General features: G+C 37.8%; 3 protein-coding genes across 3 annotated transcripts; 1 reads left to right on the forward strand and 2 right to left on the reverse strand.

The window, feature by feature from the left end:
* Positions 1–33: 33 nt before the first annotated feature.
* On the reverse strand, positions 34–4,491 carry si:ch211-214j8.12 (uncharacterized protein LOC100000539 homolog). Its single transcript, XM_057360565.1, is given in 5 exon segments — positions 34–1,753; positions 1,850–2,991; positions 3,362–3,528; positions 3,621–3,864; positions 4,269–4,491. Coding segments are annotated over 4 exon segments (1,926 nt in total). The 5' UTR covers positions 3,847–3,864; positions 4,269–4,491; the 3' UTR covers positions 34–1,362.
* Positions 4,492–8,302: 3,811 nt separating this feature from the next.
* On the reverse strand, positions 8,303–19,885 carry bco2l (beta-carotene 15, 15-dioxygenase 2, like). Its single transcript, XM_057322183.1, has 12 exons — positions 19,308–19,885; positions 11,871–12,042; positions 11,567–11,778; positions 11,270–11,385; positions 11,092–11,194; positions 10,838–10,969; positions 10,494–10,654; positions 10,219–10,389; positions 9,991–10,125; positions 9,719–9,901; positions 9,484–9,594; positions 8,303–9,321 (listed from the first exon to the last, which is right to left on the reverse strand). Exons 1-12 carry the CDS (start codon positions 19,321–19,323, stop codon positions 9,205–9,207), a joined length of 1,629 nt encoding a protein of 542 aa, XP_057178166.1. The 5' UTR covers positions 19,324–19,885; the 3' UTR covers positions 8,303–9,204.
* Positions 14,584–16,783, forward strand: ela3l (elastase 3 like). The gene is made up of 8 exons (XM_057322198.1): positions 14,584–14,638; positions 14,921–15,009; positions 15,290–15,387; positions 15,634–15,762; positions 15,861–15,997; positions 16,134–16,279; positions 16,388–16,540; positions 16,702–16,783. The coding sequence occupies exons 1-8, from the start codon at positions 14,584–14,586 to the stop codon at positions 16,717–16,719; spliced, it is 825 nt and encodes a 274-aa protein (XP_057178181.1). The 3' UTR covers positions 16,720–16,783.
* Positions 19,886–24,371: the final 4,486 nt, after the last annotated feature.

Here is a 24,371-nt window from a genome sequence, read left to right on the forward strand (position 1 = left end):
ACGTTATTCATATTCATGAGCAAGACGTGGATTCGAGAACACCTACAAAATAAGGCGCGAGTTGCTGAATGAACAAAACATTTGTGAAAACTTAGCCTATAAATACTTTGCCAAGCGTATTTATTTTTCTTCTCGTCTAAAGTAATGTATAACTAAATACATCAATGCAAAACAAAAGTTTTACACCCCTTATTTATTGTAAAGAGATATTTAATTACTCCAACACAAGTGCAGAAACATTAAAACACCGTATGGCTTTAAAGTTGTAACATACAAGAAAAAAGATCTTGTGATCGATTATGTAAGTTTCTTAGCATTTTAGATCATTAACAGACTAGGAATGTGCTTAAAATTGGTTAGTAGTAGTAGTAGTAGTAGTAGTAGTATTAGGATATAGAAATTTGGATAGGATAGGATTTTTACAGTGCATGACAACTAATATTATTTAACCGTTTTCAGATATCTGTCTTGAAAAGTGCTATATAAATAAAAGGCACCACAAAACTGTAAAAATGAATCTCTCACAAATGGTTACATGCATTTAATTGAATTAAATTTGTTTGTAATATAAATTACATTTACGCATTTGGCAGACACTTTTATCCAAAGCAACTTACATTGCTTTATCCTATACATTTATACATAGGCATGTGCAATCACTGGGATCGTTCCCACAACCTTGCGTTGTTAACGCAATGCTCTTACCACTGAGCTACAGGAAAGCTATTAACCCTGCAATAATAACATGGAATCATAATTTCTTTGGTAGGTCCTGTAGACCAGGGTTTCTTAACATTTTTGACTCCACAGCCCCCTACTGTTTTTAACAATATTCAAAGGCCCCCCTCTCACTCACTAAACTCAAAATTTCTACCCAATAAAATATTTTAGAGCTCGACATTAACTGGAAATGTTTATTCATCAGAATAAACAAATAATAAGAAATATCTCTTTTTGTAATTGTATTTCAATGCTTATTTTTTTGGTCTAATTTTAAAATATTAGTCATCCCCATTGAGGTCCCCTTGAAAGTCAGCTGGAGCCCCCTTGTTAGCCACAACGCCCCTGTTGAGGATCACTGTTATAGACCATTTTGCAAGACATAAGCAACCGTGGTGCAGAAATACTTTAGGTTTTTTATTTCACATATATAATTGTCTAAATTATGTAAATGTTCTGTTGGTTGTATTTTTCTAACAATGGTGTAGTGTTACAAAACTGTAAGAGGAAGTACTTCTGGATCACTGCTGTTTACGTCTTGCCTAATAGTTATGTTAAAAGATATCACTGGTCAGCCTTAACAATAGCATATAATTCAACATTCTCCCATAAATGTAAATGCAAGGCCTTGTCTGTCCCAGCTCAAGTCCATGTTATTTGCAGCGTATGGCGCCTCCTTTTGGATTTGCTTTGTAACTTCGTAATTTTGCTCAAAGTCAATGCCCAGCAGCCACTCAAATCTAAACTAGACAAGCGTGTACAAGTATTTACTAAATTAACTACTGTCTCCATGGTGATATCTGACCGGTTCAGGCCAAGAGATCTAAGGCAGTGCAGTGGGGGACTATCTAAAGCACCGAGGGGTTTGGCCAGATGGTTCAAGACAAGTTTGAACACAGGGTCCAATCGACAGGGAACAGCAATTAGTGAGAGCTTCTGAAGGAGTGAAGCGCCCCTGATTAATGCCCACAGCACCCCTTTCAGAGACCTCCAACGTAGTGCAGGCATCATGCGTTGTTCATCCATGAAAAAGCTGTTGGTGGGAAATGTCAACACGTTTTATTGCTACAAATGTCAGTATAAAGTTGAGTAAGATTGACAAAAATAATTAACATGTAATTTAACTTACTTTAGTTTGAGAGACCGGAGATTTGGAATACATGGCAGATTATTAAGGACTTCATCTTCACCCTCCTCTTCGTCATCATCATCATTTCCCTCCCAGTTAGTGCTGGGTAGGTCTAAATGAATAGTGAGAGAGGTGAGTCTTGGACAGGCATGAATGAGCTCCAGTAAAGGAGTGTGTCCATCAGCTATAATCCCTTCCAGAGTGAGCGAGAGCAGGTGTGAGCCTGCAGCTTGAAGCGCTGGAACTAAATCAGACATCAGACCAGCAAACTGAAGAGAAAGGCAGCGTAGCTGGCCAGAACACCTACCAAGTCCTCTGGCTAAAACGGCTGCCTGTTTGAAGCTGTCAGCACTATCTTCATTGTCAGCGTTACGCTGGAGACAGTCCAATGACAGGACACAAAGGTCAGGGCAGACATTCCCTACAGCCTCCAAGGTATCCAGAGTCAATCCTTGTACATCCCTGAGACATGTTGTCACACCTCCATCCTTTACATAATCTTTTTCTGTAACCCCTATGCATCCATCTGTCTCTGTATCTTTCTGTCTTACCTCATCAGTCTGGCCTTCATCTAATGACAACCATTCATCTATTTGTTCTTCTAAATTTAAACTCTCCTCTCCATCTGTGCTCTTAAAGCTGCTGTCTTTCAACAGGTCTTCTTGTATCCTCCTAGCCCATAAGTCTTTTAGACTCAGCACCCCTTCTCGATTAGTGAACTCCTCAGTCACCTCATATTCTCTGTTCTGTATGAGAACACAAGCCTGTCCCAAACCCTCTATTGCCAACCTATGAAGCTTGGGTAAGCTAAGCAGGATGAATGCAACAGCAGCCACTGCATCACCTTCACTGTCAGCCAAACAGATATCCAAAGCAAGCAGACTGCTTAAAGCCTTTGTAGACATCTTGTTTGATACTTGGCAGCCCAAAGGGAGCAGGCCGGCAGAGGTAAGGTGCAGGCATCAGGAAACATCCAAGTGTTTTAGCATGGGGAATTGACGGCTCACCACAGATAGTACTCTCTGATCACAGAGGGTTCCGGCCAGGGAGAGGGAATTGAGACGGTGTAGGCCACATAGCAGTTCACACAGCACTGAAGACGACACATTCTGTGCACCACTGAGATCCAGAGACTGAAGATTCTGTGCAAGATAGAAAAATGAGTAAACATACTAGTCATTACAAGCTGCATACATGCAATGCAAGCATTTTTAATTGCACTTATGATTTCTTGAATATCAAATAAAGGACTTTGCTCAGATAACAATTACATTTTAAAATATTATATATAATTTAATTTGTATAAATTATGTGTATACTGTGTATATTTATTTGTATAAATCCAAAAACATCAGTTTCTTTCAAAAACGTAGTCTCCTAAACTCTAAAATCTTAGTTAACTTCTCAATTTATGGAGTTAAAAACCATTTGCAGCAGTTGTAGCGTCTACAAGTCTAACAAGCATATTAATATGTTTGGGCAAACGGCTTGTAAAATATGTCTGTATTCAACCTGGCATCGTATCTGGATAAGAGAGCAAAGGTTGCCATTCACAAGGCTGCATGCGGATTTGAGAGAAAGACAAGTCAGCTGCGGGAGGAGGAGAAGATGCAGGGCTGCGCGTGTCAACAGATTCCGTGAAGACAGGATACACAACAGCTCATCCAGCAGCTCACCCGCTGAAAGAAAAACATTTTCACATGAGATGCCATTTTTCAAGAATATGATCTGCTGGATAATTTCTCTTAATGATGAATTCTCAAAACTTTACGTAGTGAACTGAAGGGACCCATGACGTATCTGAAGAAATATTGGTCCATGTATTTCTGGGCATAATCTTTGACCCACATGTCTTTCATGTTCTCAGCTAGGCTTTGGAGACAAAGTCCAACGAGTGTGGAAAGGCTGTCCCCATCCGGAGTCCATTTATTCTTGCGCTTTTTCTTGTTCGGATGTTCTTTGTCCAGTGTAGGTTCGAGTTGCCGAAACAAGGGCATATCTTACTCCCAATGTTACTAGTATAGATCAAGACAATGCACTTAGTATAATATGAAGCAAAAGGCCACACCTTAATGTGGTAAAGATCCAAGTTCAGGGTATTGTTGCAAATACACAGTTTAAAAAACACAGAGAGTAAAACAGTCAACTAAAAAGTTGGTTAAACAACAGGTGTACTGTTAAACAGTACAGTATACAGTGAATGATTTACTATTACCTCCAGTGGTACCTGTAATATATTAAAAAGCTAAAAAAGCAATACCACAAAAACAGTAACACAACACTTAAAATGTTTTGTTAAAAATAAATCTTACCAAGTTTGATGGACCAGATTGTGCTTTTTTGTTTCTTAACGCTATAAATAAAGTCCATTCAAAAATCTATATCGAGTAACCAATACCTTAATATTAAAAAGTAGTACCTTATTGCTTGTTACGATAAACAAGTAAACTACGGTGTGCCAACACGATATGCTTATGATTATTTCTCTTCCTCTTCGAGTTGAAATCAGTTTGTTTAACACTTTCTGTGCCGTACTAGCGCCACCTGCTGATATGGAGATCGGGGCTCGATTTGAGGAGAGGGGTATGTCTGCATCCCGGAGAGCTCCAAAATGAGATGGACCGGACCCTCCAAAACAGGGCGTTTCTTTCTCCTATTGGCAGAGACACTACACACATGGCGCATTTAGCAGTGCGAGGCAGTAAGCAGTCGATCAAGCGATATGATAGTAGGCTACATATTATAGTTTCTGATGTTTTAGATAAAATCATGTAAGCGTAGTGTTGTGTTTAGGGTGAAAAGTTGACATTTTATATAAAGGATTTGTTTTACACTATCAATTCATCAGCAACATAATTTATGCAGTTAAAACGTAAGAAATTAACAGTATGTATAGCGTGTTGCTAGTGTAGTAAATTAGTCTATTGCTGCGTCCCAATTCGCATACTATCCGTCCTAAATAGTATTCGAAAATAGAATTAGTATGTCGCAAATCGTAGTATGTTGAGTATTCCAAAGATTCCCGGATGGTCTACTACTTCCGGTAGAAATTCGAAGTGCAGAATGATGCACACTCTAACGGCTAATATTACCCACAACTCAGCGCGAGAATGCGGAGTTAAGTGACGCTCCACTGCATTAATAAACTTAAATAACTGTTGCGTCACTAAATTAATAAATATAATCACAGAGTTAACATTACATATGAAACAATGAATGAATAAATAAATACTTAAATGGAAAGAAGAGCGGTATTTTGATGTGTGTGACAGTTAATGGCCACAATGTTCTCTAGGCAACAACGGCCACTTCTGTTTCCTGTTAGTATGTCCCAGTGTGTGCATATTGTTTTGCTACACACTAAAATGTATATACTTTTCCATAACAAAAACAGTACATGCTTTTAGTGCATAGTATAAGTAGGCGAATTGGGACGCAGCTTATGTCTTGTTCGACTTTTGGAACCCTGACCCACCCTACCCACTTTAGCTGCCGCTCTGGCAACCCTCTAGCACTGGGCCAATACAGCTGTCCACCTCGGTTCAGTCAACATCTTGCTACCATTTGTGAAGGCTGTCAGATATTTACTGTGTCCAGTCTGCTGTGTTCCCTGGTGGAGAGTTAAAGCCTGTCCACCTCCCTTCCTTTACAAGACCACCATCAGTAAGCAAACACGACAAACAATGTAGCCCCAATGTCAGAAGGTAGTAAGGCCTGGGTAAGACTTGGAGAAAGTAAGAATGGCGACTGGTAAAGCTTGATGAAGTTAATAAAAAAGTCAGATGGTATGTGGGGTCTTCTAAACAGATGTCTGGAGGTGGGAGGGCAGGGGTAGCCTGTGGTGTAATGACTTTGGTTGCTGTTGTAACGGAGGCCAGCTAGTGAAGAGCTGTGCAGTGTGTAAATCTCACTCCCCGACCTCAAGAGGTGCTCTAGCGACATACTCTATGCTAGAGGTCGTGGTCTTTAGCCTCCTTGTTAGAGCACCCGACTCCCATGCTGGACCGACCTGGCCCGCTTGAAGCGGAGCGAATAGATCCAATTACACTGTTTTGGTGACAGGAGCTGTAAGCCTATATTTCATGAAAATGAGAAGGATTTTTCTCTGGCATAAGAGCAGATAAGGGGTATGAAGAAATCAATTGTGAGGTCCAAACTGAGAGAGGTTTAAGAGATCTCACTCAAGTTCCATATAAGCATGAATGTTATCATGTCCTTGCAAAAATTCCCCAGTATCCCATTCCCTAGTAGTATTCAGGTCAGGCAGAACACAGATGTGACTAGTCTTCATGCTCACCTGCAGTTATCGCTATATTCTATGAAGATAAATCAGTAGCTAAACTTGAGAGCATGTAGATTTTAATTTGTGAACTTGTAAAGTAAGTATTTGTACCTGTACACTAAAATGTACACTCACAGCCCCAATATGAAAACTTGTCAAATAAAAATCTGAAGTTGAATGTTGAGATTTGCACTCGTGGACAAAACTCACAAATCTGTCTTCTGAATTTGAAGTTGCAGAAAAATAGTCACAAATGTGTAAACTTGCATTTACAAAATACATTGGCAGATAGAAATGCATAGCACATATTAACACGCTTTCCTAGATTCAGATTTGAATTGCAACCACAAATAGGCATCTACAACCTCTCAAACCTTTCCCTGCAGTTTCAAATCTTCCCGCCTTGACTTTTGCTACTACTTTCGCGATATAACCGTTGCAAAACTAACTTGTGCACTTGAAAGCGCAGAGTCGAGAGAAAGATGTGCATTTGATGACGTCATGCGGCTGAGCCACACCGCCCCCTAACGGCAGGAAAACCACAATGAAATTAGTTTTTTAAATCACTAATACAGTATTTAATTTAAGGTAAAACTATAAATCAGTAAATACATTTTCCTCTACTAAAATACTACTTACTGCCACTTTTTTTACAATAAATTAACTTTTCTATTTAATTCTCTTTTACATTCACTGTAGTATATCTTTGTTCTTAGTTTTTCCTTTATTATATATTTTATTGCTTTTCTACCCCATCTGCAAAATAGAATTGCAGGTATATATGACAATAAAGATCTTGAATCTGATAAGGGTGATGTATAAATGAGCAACCTAATTAACAATCTAACTTAGCTGAAGCAAGTTAGCTGATGATAATGATCAATATTAATTAACAGAAAACGTACAGTCAACCAGTCATTGTGTACGGCTCCTATATGAGAATGATCAGAATCAGTTCTTGTATCACACTGGAGGGGTTTATTCTGCGATAACAACCTACTGGATGCATTATCCTGCAGCTAGTAATTACCACATGAGTCAATAATTGTACACTAAACATTGATTAAATATTTTAAGCTCATCTGTAAAATTATCCCAACCTTCCATGAGAAAAAACTTCCAGTTAAAACCACAACCCCTACTGTATATGGTGGCATTGTAGTCAGCCTGTCATTATATTTTAAAACAAACCATAGTACACAGCAGAATATCAATAGTAAATAATTATATCATTACATTATATTTAATGATATAATTCTGTAGAATTATATCATTAAAATACATTGAGGAATGTTATCTTTACAAATAGTATAATTCATAGAATAGTTATACATGATAGTATACATAAGTGTGATTGTTTCGCTTATGTTGAAAACAGTATTATTTATTTAAACTATTATTTTCTAGATCCTTCATTGTGATTTTCCTGCCATTAGGGCGCGGTGTGGCTCAGCCGCATGACGTCATCAAATGCACCTCTTTCTCTCGCCTCTGAGCTTTTAAGTTATTTTTGCAACGGTTTATCGCGAAAGTAGTGGCAAAAGTCAAGGCGGGAAGATTTGAAACTGCAGTGACAGATTTGAGAGGTTGTAGATTAGAGCTGTAATCGGGCTTTAAAAGTTAGGCCCGACAGGGTCCGAGTCCGACAGAATTCGGCCCGAGCCCGACAAGTACATTTTGATTGACAGCTTTTTAAAAGCCCGAACCCGTTTACAGCCCGACATTAGGCTATTCAAATGTACGCACGCACACAGCTTTTGTCAAGAATGAGTCATTTATATATGTTTAAACATAATTTATTCATGACTAACGTAGGCTATAGGCCACTTGGAAGTTGGAACAAAGAAATAAAATAAGTCCTCTGTAACATCGTAACATCTCAGATATCCCACTGGCTCATTATTCTCATTATGCACATGGTCAAAACTTTTCCTCACCTCAGACTTTGCTTTAGTTGCTGGTGCAACCAAAACGTAATGGCCAGAGGCAAGCCTCCTTTCACCTCCTCAGCATCCATTTTCGCATCTTTCTCGCGCTAATCGGAACGCATCACATGACCGCTCATTTACCGCGCAAGCCCGAGCCCGGCCCGAGCCCGTGTAAAATGATAGAAATTAAGCCCGAACCGGAGGGTTCGGGCAAAGATCTTCAGCTCTATGCCTATTTGTGGTTGCAATTCAAATCTGAATCTAGGAAAACGTGTAAATATGTGCTATGCATTTGTATCTGCCAATGTATTTTGTAAATGCCAGTTTACACATTTGTGACTATTTTTCAGCAACTTCAAATTCAGAAGACAGATTTGTGAGTCTTTTCCAGGAGTGCAAATCTCAACATTCAACTTCAGTTTTTTATTTTACAAGTTTTCACATTGGGGCTGAGAGTGTACATTTTAGTGTACAGGTACAAATACTTTACAAGTTCACAAATTAAAATCTACATGCTCTTACGTTTTCCTACTGAAATATCTTCATAATATTCCAGCAGATGGCGATCACTTCAAATATAAACTTCATGTGAAATAACTTACACTTTTGAATATTAAACACAAAGACACTCACTTGTGCATATTAGCTATGTGTGCATATATGTCCTCACTCTTGGCCGTTTTCAAACGACAGAATGATATACAGAGCTACAAGTAAAATGTATCTTAGGTCATAAGCTCAATAGCCTCGATCTCCCTTCTCACTTTTTTTTGTTAAGAGGACTTTTGGTAGTGTTATGGCAATAATTTTGTTAATATTTAAATGTAACGTGTTTAATACAAATCACATTTATTTTCAAAAACTTTTATTTTTTCAAATAACAAATGTGTGAGAAAGTTAGTATAATGTATATGGAAGATACTGATAGTCTGCAAAACTCATTGTTACTAAATACATACAGTATTATAATACATAATACAAAAAAGATTATAGTAATCTATTGGTAACCCTCCTAATAATTTACATTTTTTACTTTTGGTCTGTAAAAGATGTAAGATTTTAGTTTTTGAAACGTTTGTTTCAGTTTTTACTCGGCATAGGTGTCTAGATGAAAACAGCAAGAGTACATCTGATAAATTCTTAGTTTAGCGCATCTCATTGTAGAGTCCATGTGTACCATATGGAATGTCCACTGGAACTTCTGCTCGTCCGAGCTCTGTGAAGGTCTTAGCATCAAGGACAAGGAGGAAACTGCTCTTTTTCTAGACCAAGTTAAAACACAAAAATAACTGAATTATGATGACATGGTAAAGCAGTAAAGAAATCATATGTATTATATCCCTTGTTTCCCTTTTTCTCTCCAGAGCAGTTGTCAAAATGCAACAAAATGCAAAGCCTGAATTTCTACATGTTGAAACTCTTACCTCTCTTGGTGTAATGATCACAGACATCACCACACCATCATCCTCATCCTTAGCATCAGGTGCTGGAACAAACACTGGTTCTGATGGGAACAAGCCAGGATGGCACCACGCCTGCAAACAACAAGACAGATCTAATGTTGTACTCTTGAACAAGACTATGACAATTATGTGTAAAAAATGGGGGAAGCTGCTTAGTGGAATGTATATAATTGTTTATTGCTATAATCGTACAAACCTTTAGCTTCTTTCCTTCTAGATCCATTTTAAGCAGAGAGTCTCCAAATACATGTCCAAAGCCACAGGCGTAGAAGTACCGATACGGACGAGCGTTGTATTGGCTGTAGTTTATCTGTGGGAATTCGAGACCGCCATACTGCAACAGGTCATCATTGTAGAGGTCCTCATGAGTGAGGAACACCTGTTGTTATAAAAGAGAGAGAACTTAACTGCTTATTCATTAATACTACGTTTTATAATATTCCATTCCCTTCTCTCTATCTTGCATACCCCAGTTTCAGTCTTAACAGCAGTTGCAGTAGTGTTCTGTAAATTGATGAGATTCTGATCATTAGTGTCATTTTCCTTTACATCCAGAGGCAGCACGTAGCGGCGTGGTAAGTTTGTACACATAGAATTGAAGAACTGGAGAAGCGAAAAGATATAGAAACATACTCTTAATGAAGGTGGTGATGTAATGGTGATAATGAAACTATATCAATATTTCTACAAAATTACCTTATCAAGTTTCTCCCCAGATGCTTGCCCAACGTTTTCCATTGTGAAGTCACCAATCACGCTGCCATCATCTCCACAGCACATGTCCAAAATCAAGAAGCCATTATCCTCATATGCATTAATCTGGTGGAGGGTGAACATAGCGCTGCTGTAGTATTTTGTCTTGAGGAGCTGCAGAGATAAAACATAGGTGTTAGGGATGAAGCAAAAAGATACAAGATGCAAGAATATCTCATTAAAATAATGATCATTGTGCTGTTGTCACTCTCGCGTGCCTGGCCGGTGTGTCGGTTCGCCACATGGAAAATGGTCTCTAGTTTTGGGTTCCAGGACATGACTTTATGAAAACTCTTTCCAGCAACTCTATACAGCATGAATTTTAGCAGTTCCAGTTTGATTGGCTGTTCAATGAAGACTATATAATTCTCAGACATGGCTGCAAGAAAAATGAGAACAAGCGACAAAATAAGCAAACACGATAAAAGTGTTAGGGAAGAAACACGTAGGAAAAATACATATTTTACCTTGGGAGATTTTGTCAACAGATGCTTAATACAAACAGTATTCAAAAGTTGAGTGGCTGAAAGCAGCAGCTGATGTAAAAATCAAATAAACCTACCAAAACTGTGGTAGTAAGATGGTTTCCTGGGGTCAGATGCAGGAATAGAGCAGAGGATCTCAGCACCAGACAGATCAGCTTCATCATTCTGTTCCTCACCTGGGGGGACTCTGATGATATGGTAGAAGAAGCCTTTGAGAAACACAGAGACATTTTAGATCAGAGGTCAAACATTCAAGACAAATTACAGTGGAAGAAGTCTAATTGGAAAAGCAGTTCAATAATAAAAGTGAATTATTTGCGAGACGTCCCACCTCTTCGACCATATGAGTTTCCTATGTTATAAGTTGCTCCTTCACGGTCATAGTGTGGATGAGCTGTCGCTGCATTTATTGCAATGAATTTTGACCAATCAACCTTTCAAACCACAAATCACATTAAGATCAATTATAGTACAGTATTTCTATTTCTGTTAAACATTCTTATATATACCTTTTCTTTGGTTTCCAGGGTTGCAGGGTCAATTCTGCGCATGAAGTTGGTCTCTGTGCTTACATAAAAATCTCCTTTGTACTTGACAAAGTTCACTCCTGCATTATCAGTTGCCTCTGTTGACCGAAGACATGAACGAAGATTATATTGAGTTTAACGCAGGTTTTAAATAATTGTGTTTTTGACAGGGAAGTATGCTGATCTAATCATCACAGATATTTCTGATGTGGTCAAAACATTCTGTTCAAAAACCAAAATTTGACACACATTCAATTTTCACCTCTCTTTGATTCTTACTTGGAATCTGAAAACGTGAGAAGAACCGAGCAAGGACGTTCTTGCATGGGTCAGGCGTCGCCAGAGTGCCAAACTCAGACACCACAATTCGATTCTTCTCCAAGTTCTGTTCGTAAGAGTCACTGTGCAAGAATTGACTGCTGTAGGTCACCTGACCCTCTTTGATGTAAAAACGATGCATCAACGCCATGCCGTCAAACCAGTGGGTGAATCTAAAGGGGAAAGAATAAACAAAAAGAACACCAAGTAAAGTACAGAGGACTTTCGTTGTGGAGGTTGGCTGTGATTAGTTATTTTATCTTACTTGCTTTCACCAAACTCAAATTTTCCAGGCCCATTTCTGAGGAAGCTGCCGTTGATCCAGAGTGGAATTTCTCCTTTGATGACTGTATTGATGGGGTCTGGGGTCTCCTCCACAGAGCTCACAAGAGGGCCAATAAACTCCAGGCCGCTGGCTGATGGCCGTTTTTTGTTAGCTGAGAGGAAAACACACCTTGTTAGTTCATATAAAAAGTAACACGGTCAGTCAACTGAACAAACAACATGATTGCACATTATAAGTAGACATCAGTGGAGCGCTTAAAACAATATTTTACTCAATCTGTAAACTTAATCCACAAACTATGTTAATATAGATTCATGAATATATAATATAAACAGATAATGATAATACATTTCTGGGCCCAGATGCAAGCAACCCCTTAAAGAAAACTTTTGTAATTGTAATTGTCACTATAAGAATTTTCTTAATTTAGATCATATCTGTATGCAAACCATCAACCCTCTTATCATATATGGACAGGAGCATTGCAAGTGGGCAACGCATAATAAAATGCACTGTTGACGTTTGTTGGATTATGAATTGCGCTCAAAACGCAGCGACGCGTGAAATCCTGTTTGAGTAGCAACATCTCGTATGTGCGAGAGTATGCTTCTTGAACTTTTAAGTATAACTTTTCACAAGTTGAAATAGTTCCTTTTCAGAGTTTCTTACGAAAGATTAAACGTTTTTTTTACGAAAGCAAAATGCACAGAATTGCCACGTATCAAGTGCGTCTGTTGCGCAGATTAAATCGGGGTATCATATAAAAATAGCCCAAACAAGTTCTTGACGACTCTGTGTGTACATTAAGATAAATTAACTTAGATTTCGTATGTAAGTTAGTTAGACATGATCGTGGAAAAGCGGTTTGAAGTATTGCACCTTTCCTAGCAAAACGGTACAAAACAGGACGAAGGGGTGATAAATCGATAACACGTTGATTTGAGACCATATAATGGAGCACAGAAAGTCTTACCTGACACTGGATCCTGTGACGGTTTAGGCATGACTGTAGTCTTACCAGAAATTACGACTTTTAGTATGAATTCTTGATATTTGAATCTTAATAATATGTGACAGTAGGTAGCCTACGGTAGGAAAGACAATAAGACATTCACATAAACACATGACGAGGTGGGAATGGGATGGGCTTTATAACAATAGCAAACTGAACCTTGACCAAAGACATACAGTAACACAGAGTTTAAATAAAATCAAACTTCTTTATTTAGAAAAGATTGATATGGATGGTGTGATAAAAGGTCAGCACCTCATGCAATTTTATGAATTGAAAAAACACATGTTCAATGAAGACACGCACGCACGCACACACACACACACACGCACACGCACACGCGCACGCGCACGCGCACACGCACACGCACACGCACACACACACACACACACACACACACACACACACAGAGAGAGAGAGAGAGAAGGACTATAAGGACAAAGTACAGACTACAAACTATGTACAATCAGGAAAAACTGATCTAAATTATATTATACATGATTTCAGAGATTATTAACTTTCTAGTCATTTCTGTTTTAGATATTTTGCAAACGTGATGCTGTGGGGTGATGCAACAACACGAGAATCAGAAAGAATCAGTTATCTTCTCGTTGACTGACTTCACTATATCCCATTGTCTAGAGAAAGAATAAAGCCTCTCAGAATGAAAAGTTCCAGAAGGTCATTTAGGGTGAATATTTGTAAAGCATTATCCTTTGAATAAGGAGAGGGCATTTGAGGCAGAATCTTAAACTTGATTACGTCATGTATCAGTGAAATATCTGGACATTGTAAATGTTAAGCAGATTTTTAAAATCAATATATTGGCAAAGTGCAGGTATTTAATTTTTTTTACAGTTAATAAACAGATTTTAAAAAAACAAGTGTCTATTCAAATTAAAATAGGCTACGATGTTTTATTAATATTGTCTTTTTAATTAAATTACAACATCTTACAATTAAAGTTTGCTTTGTGATCTCAAAAGCAAAAGAGACATTTTATTTGATCCTGTCTGTGATTGAATAACACAAGCTGTTTTGTGATGCGTGTTTCAGATGTAAATAATAAAATGGATGAATATAATTCCTTCTCGCATAGTCGCATAAACTATAGCATATAAGTCTGAAATTTGTTCAGCAGTTTTAATGTTATATGGTTTTGCTGAGGTTATCGGTCAATTCTGATTCAGCATCAGTTCTCTGAGAACTTGCCATCTGGTAACCCTATTTAAAAACAGTAAGTACATTATTTTCAAATCAATCAGAAACTTGTATCTCAAAATGCAACTTCTTGTGCAGAGTGACCAAATTACAACATTGAAGCTATAGAAAATGTGTAACAAAGAATTTAAGACATTTTATGTATAGTAAACATTGTGCTGGTACTCCGTGTAGCATCACAAACTACTTTAAAAACATTTAAATATTGAATTACAAACAATTAGACACATTTAGTGAAGAAATGTTACATTTTTGTGTAATATCTTAAATAAATGTACTTATTAAAAAAGCTTGTGTGAAGGCCATGTGAAAACATTCAAGGAAAGCATCTGTTTAGGAGCTGATAATTTTTCAAGGCAGAACAGGACAGGTTGTTCATGTAACACCTATCAGTGTGACCAATGTGACATCACAAATAGAGAGGGTTTAAATGTGATCAATGCCAACGTTCAGCAGCTGATGACCCGAGTCAACATGTTCTCCCTCATCCTAGCATCAGTGCTCATTGCTAGCGGTAAGAAACCTGTGCGTCTGAACAAAAGTGCTCATTTAGAAGACTAACTGGTATTATTTCATTATAAACTGCAAAAAGTGTCTTGTCAGGTAAACTTTCCATGTATTAACATGGAAATGAACTGGTATAATTCTAGTCAGAAATATTATTTAGATTACTGAATCAACCCACAGAAAGTACAGATCAGGCAGAAATGAATCTATAAGGTATCGTTACATTAGAACTATTTTTTGTGTATATATAAAATAATACAAATAGTCTAATTCTGAATTTCTATTGAAGCCTTTGGGTGTGGTCAACCACCCATTCAGCCTATCAGCTCCCGCGTGGTCAATGGAGAGGAAGCCAGACCCCACAGCTGGCCCTGGCAGGTGGGTAACACCATTTTGTCAGTTTTTCTTCTTATTCCATTTCTTTTCCTCTTGTTATACCACATCCTTTAAAAAACAAGTCCTATTGTAGCCTACTTTATTTGCCACACTTTTCTAATGCATCTGTACCCTTTCTTGTTTTTGACTCATTTCAACTTGACTGCCTCTTTCACTCCCTGTAATCCCATCACATGCTGATTTTATAACGTTCCTAAAAACTATACAGGTCTTAATAATTTTTATGCATTCATCTCGCTCTGCCCATCTGTCTTGTGAATAGATCTCTCTGCAGTATCTGAATGGTGGTTCCTGGTATCACACCTGTGGAGGATCTATCATTGACACCAACTGGGTGATGACCGCTGCTCACTGTATCAGGTATGAGAGTTTAAACCAGTGTTTTTCCATTTATTTAGAGGAGGGTCATAGCGATAGTACAAATGGTGAAAATGATGTCAGAGGCTGACAGGTACAGATGGGCCCACAATAATTCAAGTAATATTGATGTTAGTGACCCAAGCAGGAGGCCCCAGAATTCCTATGGCCCTAATTCATGTGAATTTAACATGTTGCGAACAGTAGTTTTCAGATGGATTTAATCATCATGCATTGTGTGTCCTTTAGTTCTTCAAGGACCTACAGGGTTTTTGTTGGTAAGAATAACCTGGCAGAAAACGAGCCTGACTCAAAGGCCATCAGCCCAGAGAAGATCATTGTGCATGAGAAATGGAACCCCATATTTGTGGCCTTTGGGTAAGCTCTGCTTCAGATGTAACTTATTTACTCTTTCTAGCTTAACTTTACCTTTAATACATAAATAAATTTCAATACTTGTGATTGTGTGAATTCAGAAATGACATTGCCCTCATTAAGCTGTCCGAGCCTGTGACACTAAGTGATAGTGTTCAGTTGGGCTGCATCCCTCCTGCAGGCAGCATCCTTTCAAACAACTACCCCTGCTATGTTACAGGCTGGGGAAGACTGTCCAGTAAGTGTTTGTGTGTGCATGTGATGTGATCATAGTGTGTATACTCTTACTATGCATAGTTAACTCTCTTTTTACGAGTGCGGTATATACAGTAGTAATCTGTATACCAAACATTAAGCCTTTGGTTGTGTCACAGCTGGTGGCCCTCTGCCTGATACCCTGCAACAGGCTCTGATGCCCATTGTTGACCATGAAACCTGCACCAAGCCTGACTGGTGGGGTCCATCCATCAAGCAAACCATGGTCTGCTCTGGTGGAGATGGTGTTGTTGCTGCCTGCAATGTGAGCAATATTCTGTCTGTTTTCCTTTAAATCGATTTTTCGACCCGTGTGTGTGAGGTCATATGTAACTTATATAAGAGTAAATTGCATTTTGTTAACATGCTACAGGGTGACTCTGGTGGCCCCCTGAACTGCAAGAACTCTAGCGGCATATGGGAGGTGCACGGTATTGCTAGCTTTGTGTCGGGTCTGGGATGCAACTATGTGAAGAAACCTACAGTGTTCACCCGTGTGTCTGCTTTCAATGACTGGATTGATCAGGTAGACTATGCTAGTTTAACAACCAGCCTGAAGCTTACAGTAGTTCTCTATGTTCTGCCTCAAGTTAGTTAAACAAAAAATACCCTAGACTTTTAAAATGACATTTCCATGTGATTAACTATATTGAAATGTTCTTCCTGTTTTTTCTTTGTTTACTAAAGACCATGATGAACAACTAAGATGGACCAAAGGTGCTGACTGTTAAGAACGAAAACCAAACCATCAAATAAACAATAAAAGAACAGCATCCTGTTTTTTTTCCCCTTTTTACACACATTCATTGACCACAAACCACTGATTATTGACATAATATCAATCCAAACTCCAGTTCTGCTTGGCGAATATGTCACTGAGAATTGTCTTCTGGCTATTATAACATGATACTTGGATTAAACCGTAAAATCAAAGACAGTATTGTATCTTAAAGAGTCTAGTCTGAGCATTTATCTGAAAGAGGTGAAGCTTTCTATGAGCACTTCCCACTCAAGTGTAGGAGGAATTAGGATGATAATCTTGACCTCTTGACACAAAACAACATCATATGAATTGGGTGATTAGGGCATCTGTGGGTTTATATAAGTAATTGCATGCATTTTTTTTTTGACAAATACATTTTAAAGATTTTTTTGTGTTTAAATTAACCAGATTCTTTTTAATTCAGTAAACCTCCTATTAGGATGAGGGTAAATGTTAGGCTACAGTTATTCCAGTTAGTCTCTAAGAGGAAAATAGTTTATAAATCAAACTAAATGTTGTTTCGTAGAAAATGTTTGTTTGAAAAGGCTGAAAGATTTGTGTAGATAGTTTGTATGGTATAAATCATTATGTCTGTGAAAAGTCCCCATAAAACATGGAAACCCAGTGTGTGTGTGCGCGTGTGCGTTTATTGGGAAGAGTAATAAGAGGAACAAGGATTGCCTTCTGGTTGTTTTGTGATGTGGGATGTGAATAAATGAATAAATCTTTACAATTGTTCCTATTACTATTTTGTGGTTTTCTATAAGCATAAAAATTCACATTAGAGCTGGGGAGATGTTTTAAAGCGACAACGAGCAACTTTTTGACCTTAAAATAATGTCTCTAAAATTATTTAAGTGGTAGGTCAACTTTTAACTGGACGAATTTTACTGCCATTGCTACCTAAGCAGCCTCCTATCGGCTGAAATTGCACTTGTAACTTTAGTGTTCGGGCCGGTACAAGGCCCGCCTATCCCCTGCTTTACGGCATACGTCACGTTTTACTCGTAGCCTGGGAGAAGTTAGCCAACAGCAGAGCTAACAGTAAGACGAAACGAACCAAAACATCACCATGGCAGAGCCAGCCAAAAAAAGAGGGTTTTGTCGGAGGAAGCAAAGAAAAGAAAGCGAGAGAGTGATCGGACATGAGGCCGGTCACGAATCAATATCGGACAGGCTTACACTTGGTGGCGCGAGCAGCAAAAGGCAACAGGTTGCAAAACGGATGGAGACCTAGCGGTCCTGCTCCTGGATTTGTAAGTGTTATTTGTACATTTTTTGTTACTGTCCTGTACTTTTGAACGTATTTGTTATTAGTCTGTGTCATTGGCGCACCACTGGTTCACACTAGCTGAGAGATATATGGTTGCCGGTGTTGATAGCTCACTAGCATGTTGTCGTGTCTCGTCATGAATGTGTGTAGTGCTTGTAAATGAAAACTAAAAAAACACAATAAACGTGTTGTGGTAAAAAAAGTAGCAGATTCTTTAGCTCAGACCAGTAAACCGCGTAAACGTTGAACAGTTCAGTCGTTGAGTAGGCTAATGTTGTCATTATATATATATATATACATGCTATGCGCTGTTTTCATAGCGTATCTGGGTCCGCCGGGTCCGTCGGCTTTATAAACAAACTCACGCGTATTGAGCTGCCAGAGGGAAATCTTTGCGACAGTTTTTACGACACTGTACACAGACAATTCCGCTTATCAACCACGTGGGGCAACAGTGAGCAGAAGTTGCAACGTATCTACTTATAATGACTCCACCGCGGCTCCTGGCTGCTTATGTTGCTGAAAAATCTTAAAGAAAGCATATCATGGTTTAACCTGTTTAAGGATTTAAAAGTTTAAATGCATTCAGCACAACTCCTATTAAGAATGTAAGCCAAGGTAATTACTGGACAAAAGTATTTGGAAAAAAATGTGGGTTTCATTAATAGAATAACATTTGATCTAATATTTTTGTAGGCCTACAAAACTATTTTTGTGTAAATTTACCCTACTTAAATTCGTCCCAAAGCTGTGCTTCAAGTACAACTATGTAACATGAAAACAAAGTTTTAACAAAAGACATTGATATACCAACTTCTTTGGTTTTTAACACCACGCCCACCCCACAGACACTTCACTACTACAAGGTGGCTGAGCCCAGGCTCACAGGCTTTACACTCAAAAAGTAAACAAACAACGGTCGCTCTCTGATGGTATATCTGGCTCGCTTTATCTCAACGCTGCAGGACCGACGCGACACTCCGACTCTCGCTCGCCTGGAGGATGAGTAGGCTATCCCAACTCTGATCAACAATGAGAACTTATTTATGAATGTGAATGCACATCAGAGTTTTCTGTCATTGAGTCGTTGAGCATACTATACTTGACAATATCCAAAAGAAGAAAAAGCGGGTATGTTAACTTTTTACGGTCGGGAGGATGACGTGGGAATTGTTTCGTTATGAATGGCGCACCATCTCCTCATACAGGCAAGTTCGCACCACGCGTTAAATTGCAATGTTTTCGCAGTGCGTTTACCTTCTAAAGATGTCATCCTAAAACCTTTGGCAAATGTTTTTTCTTATTCAGTTTCTCAGTAGACCGTCTTCAGTATTCTGTAAGCGTCAGTTGGTGCCAGTGCACAATGTGGGACAAGTGTTTCATTGTTCCCATCATGCTTCATTTTGGGGGTAGGGCTGTTTTTCCTCAGTCAAGACTTCAACTAGAAGAATGTTAGCGTATAGAAATAGCAAACGTTTTATTTACATGTTAATGTACATTCGAATCCCCCTTAACTATTAAAAATAATTGCCATATTAATATCATACTTTGAGTAGCCTATAATACATCCTCAAGTCAGTCAAGTTTTAAAACCTTACTATTATGTTTTAATATCTAGATAACTAACAGTGCTGTAAAACTTAGCAAATTTGCATTTTATTAAGATTCTCATATAGAAATCTAGCCTATGTCATTTTTTCCCGGTTTGAAAAAAGCAATTAATACTGCCCACGATTAACCCCATCATCGCCGAAGGTCAGCAAAAAGTTTTTTATGACTTTTTCTGCCTTTAAGTTACAAAATGGAGATCTATATTTTAAACCAAACAAACTGTCTCTATAGTATTTAATATTGTATACATAAATTAGGAATGCAGTATACAGCAGGAATAAAACCCCTGGAATCAGATATTCCACTGCACTGTTGTTCATCATGTGCCTTGCAGCTTTCTATTGATCAAAAAGTCCCTGATTCTGACTAGCTTGGCTTAGTTTAACTACAGTCACCACAACAAGACCTTTGACCTATGGACTGAAAGTAAATTATAATGGATAGAAATGTCTTTTAAATGTGCTTGACAAATTTGCTTTCTGGTTACAAAATTTGGTGGGTGACAGACTTCGTATTTGCCATAATGTTTGAGGATCTTTGTGATTTTTATTTATTTTTTATGAAGTTAATATGTTTACTTCAATATTATGCACTCACAATTTGCTTAAAACACATTTTCACACTATATCCCCTTTGTCCCACAAACCATAGACTATGACGTTTGTTGTATTTGCATAAAGTGTTTGTGTTTATACATGTACATTTGTGTCTATGGGTTTATCTAAACCCCCGAAAGTGGGGTTCAAAGGTCTGTAACCACACATTTCCAAACATTTACAAAATGTCCTTGTTCCCATTAAAGCACATATGGTGCTCTTTGGAACATCCTCAGATCATGCTGGGATAACATGGATCGTCAGGAAATTTGTGTAGTCAGATCAAGTGCATGCTGTCATGTCTGTCTAATACTATTTGTATATACAGTATATTGTATACACGTATATATTTATGTCAGGATCACTAGTAACAAGAAAACTGCCATAATGTATTTCGGTGATACATAACTAAATGTTGTCACCTTTCTTTTTCAGGAATCATGTTGAAGAGGTTTCCATAAGGATATCAGACAGGACTTTGAATCTCTGTATACAGTAGAACTTCAGTAGATCATTCTTACTCTCTCGCACCAGATGTTTGAGCTCTTTCGAGACTTATGACCATTTGCAACAACAACAAAACTAAGGGAACCTACTGAGATGAACTGTGATTCGTGGAAAATACCTCCCAGGTGTCCTTCCTAGTCTTGAAGTCAGATCCCTGAGGTCACATCACTATGGAGACAGAACTAAGGGCTGGCCTGTCTACAGCTGCCATAGTGGCTATTGTGTGTAACTCAGTAGTAGCTGTGCTTATTCTCATTCTCTTTGTTATACTGTACAAGGCCTGCAAAATTCCCTCCTGTCCAGAGAGGGCCCCTGTGCTGATAGAGACTCAGGAGCCACGGAGAAGTGAACAAAAATACTTACTAACTGCAGCCCGAGACTAAAAAGTTTACATGTGAATGCAGAGCCTTGCATAAATTCTGAGGGTGCCGGACAACTCTTTCAAAGCCGAGACTCCCTCCTCCAATGGATAAGTATAGAACATTAAGTAGATTTTACCACTGAGGACACTACTTACCACTACTACAGTGTTTGTGTTTTTTTCCCTATTAAGACATCCATGTGAATATAAAATGTACATGTACTGTGTGTGAATCAATCTGTTAAAATTTGAAATAAAATCACACTATAACTATATTCACTTAAAAACTGTAACTAATCATTCTGCAGGCCATTTCGAAAAGTGACGTACAGGCAGGGCTGTAGTCAAGTCCACCTTTGTCGAGTCCAAGACAAGTCCAAGTCCAAAGAGGTTCGAGTCCAAATGAGACGGTCCAGACAGAGACAGAAAAAATCATTGATCATTACATTTATTTGTAATGATCAAAAAGCAGATCAAATTAGGTCATTTTATTTACTATAGGTATAGAAATTTCACCAAAGACACATAAAGCCAAAGTGCAACTTCAGATTTTCTGTCTTTTTATTGTAGTGTAACAATCACATTCTGGGCTTCCAATGGAAAATGTTCCCATTCTTAGCTTGTTGACTTGTCAGTGTTAACTGCATTGAATCAACATCACTTCTGCCACCACAATTAATGTTGAAAGAATGTAGAAGTTTCAACAAACATCAATATTGTGATCAGTATTTTCTTTAGTTGGGTTCTTGATTCTTATGTTTTAACGTTAGCTTTTCATTGTCTCTTATAACAGTGTGCTAAAATACAATTGTTGAGGCACAGTATCACAGTAACCGTTTAATTTGGCACAGTATTTTAGCGTTGTGAACCAGAACACTCAAATCAGTCATTTAGAATGATTTCATTTAGTATTATTTATCATCTTTTTTACAGCTTGACACCCATCACAAAAAGTAACCTACTCCAAGAGGAAAGATAATTAACTTGATGAAAGTCAAGAGTCCAACTAAAGCAAACATAAATGCTTCATCAATGGTTTTGTTTGGAAGGAGAAAATAACATTGGACTCGGTCAAGACCAACTAGAACATTTGGCGAGTCCAATGACCGAGTCCGAGACAAGTCCGAGTGCAGATACCAACGAGTCCAAGACAAGTCCGAGACCACAGAAAAACGTCTCGAGTCCGGACTCAAGTACTACAGCACTGCGTGCAGGATGCAAATTCTGAAATGTACAAACATTAAAACTATAAAAAGATCATGTACATTAAAATGTTGAACTTCACAGACTGGCTTTTTATTATTTCATAGTCAAAATCCAATTATGGAAGCTATACAAGTCAATGAATGATGTTTAACTGTTTAAATATGAAGTTTATGAAGCAGCACTTTCTCATAAAGATCTGTACTGTACACTGTACGGTCTTGAACATTGGTCTATGTTTGTGTGTATTTAACAGGAGGGCCATTACGTAAAGACAGCAAAGCCTCTTATCCATTTTGCTGTGCTTGCACAGGCCATCTGTTGGTCTATTTATTGCTTTGCACTTCACTCTTTATTGGACTTGTCACTTTTTGGTAGTCTAGAATCAGTTTGTCCCAGCTATGCAACAAAGGACAATGTGTAATGCCAATCTTGGCTGAAAAGTACACCACAAACGTTACATCATAGTTAAAACTAATACTTTTTTCAAGTCTTAAAAATATTTAGGGTTTTCATGGAGAAATAGTGTAGGGGTTATGAAATGAAGCATGGTATTTAAAAAAATCTTATTTTAAGCATGGTTGTGTTGCATGAGGGCCCTTGGATATGTTTACATTTTTACAATGAAAAAAGTTCAATAATAAACATGTAAACTCACAAGGTATCTAGCTTTATTATTCTTATTTAGCCTCAGATATTGTTTATAGGTTGGTAGGCTGAATATGATGGACAGCCACATCCACATTTTCTAACTTCTAAGACTCTGTAGCACTACAACTCCTAATAGGTTTTAATAGGATTATGAGATATGGAGCAGGAGGACACAAGAGCTCAGCTATATGAAAGGTAGCTGCTAAAATGTATTGTGATTACAATTATATTCTCTTATATATATATATGCAGTATATATGTTGTCATCAGACTAAACATTTGTCTGCCAGTAGTTGTATATTTTGTATGAGTTAGGATATTGTATATCAGCCTGCATAGCATATTGTTTACATACAGTAGGCTATATATTAGAATGACTTTGTGATGCCCATAATGAAATTCTGTCAACTGTACTTCGTAATGTAAATCCATCTGGTCAAATCTATAGAAACAATGTCAGATAAGTCATGTCAATGAAGTGTCTAGCAAAAGTGTATTTAATTAAAACTGTGACCAAAGGTTACAAAAGGAATTTAAAAATCTGAATTCATTTTTAAAGAGAAAATGTTTCAGGGAAAAGACTATAGTAAATTACAGCTGTTCATCTGGGGTAGTTAAGAGTGCTGAACACATACAAAATATTACATACGCTTTGAGCCACTAAAAAAATCCAGATTACTAATAAATATAATCTGAATTCCCCATCTGTGCAGCTGTCATGGTTGAATATCTTTTAAAGGAAGATAGAAAACATATTCTCTTTGCATAGAGCAAATATTATATCGTTATGTGTACATACAGGAAAGTGTCTGTAATTATTTATTTGTTTATCTGTGGTTATTATACTAAATGCTTACCTATTCTGTGCAAAATTGTGAATGATTTAAATAAAAAAATAAGAATTTTGGACACACCGAGACAGATAATAGTTTATGCAACATTTACAACTTACATAACTTCATTGAATATTTTCGATAATTGGCAATTGTAAGCAAAGTAAATCAGTGAAATGATGTTAAATGTTTTTGCCTTGTTGGTTTGCGCCATCTGCTGACAAACCTATTTTTAGGTTTTTAGGTTAGTTTTTTTTTTTGGTTATTTGTGGCTATTTTTGTATCTTTGTATGGGGGAATAGAGTGTAAACTAGGAAGAGATCAATAAAATGAGCCATTATCTTATATTTTATTGTTAAGTTGTATTGTAGCCTAAAGAGTGCCAGTGATTCAGCTGCAGTAGCTCCCATACAGCGTTATTCAGTCCTCACCGGAAGCTGTACAGGGTTCTGAAGTTATTTGATCCTTCTTTGATATTTTACAGGTGCAAAAATGCGGCCCACCTTCACTAACAGTGTAAACTATGCTACACAGATGAATGGATATTGCTGGTCAACTC

Source organism: Triplophysa rosa, linkage group LG2, assembly GCF_024868665.1.
Source record: "Triplophysa rosa linkage group LG2, Trosa_1v2, whole genome shotgun sequence".
In the NCBI taxonomy this organism is placed as follows: domain Eukaryota; kingdom Metazoa; phylum Chordata; class Actinopteri; order Cypriniformes; family Nemacheilidae; genus Triplophysa; species Triplophysa rosa.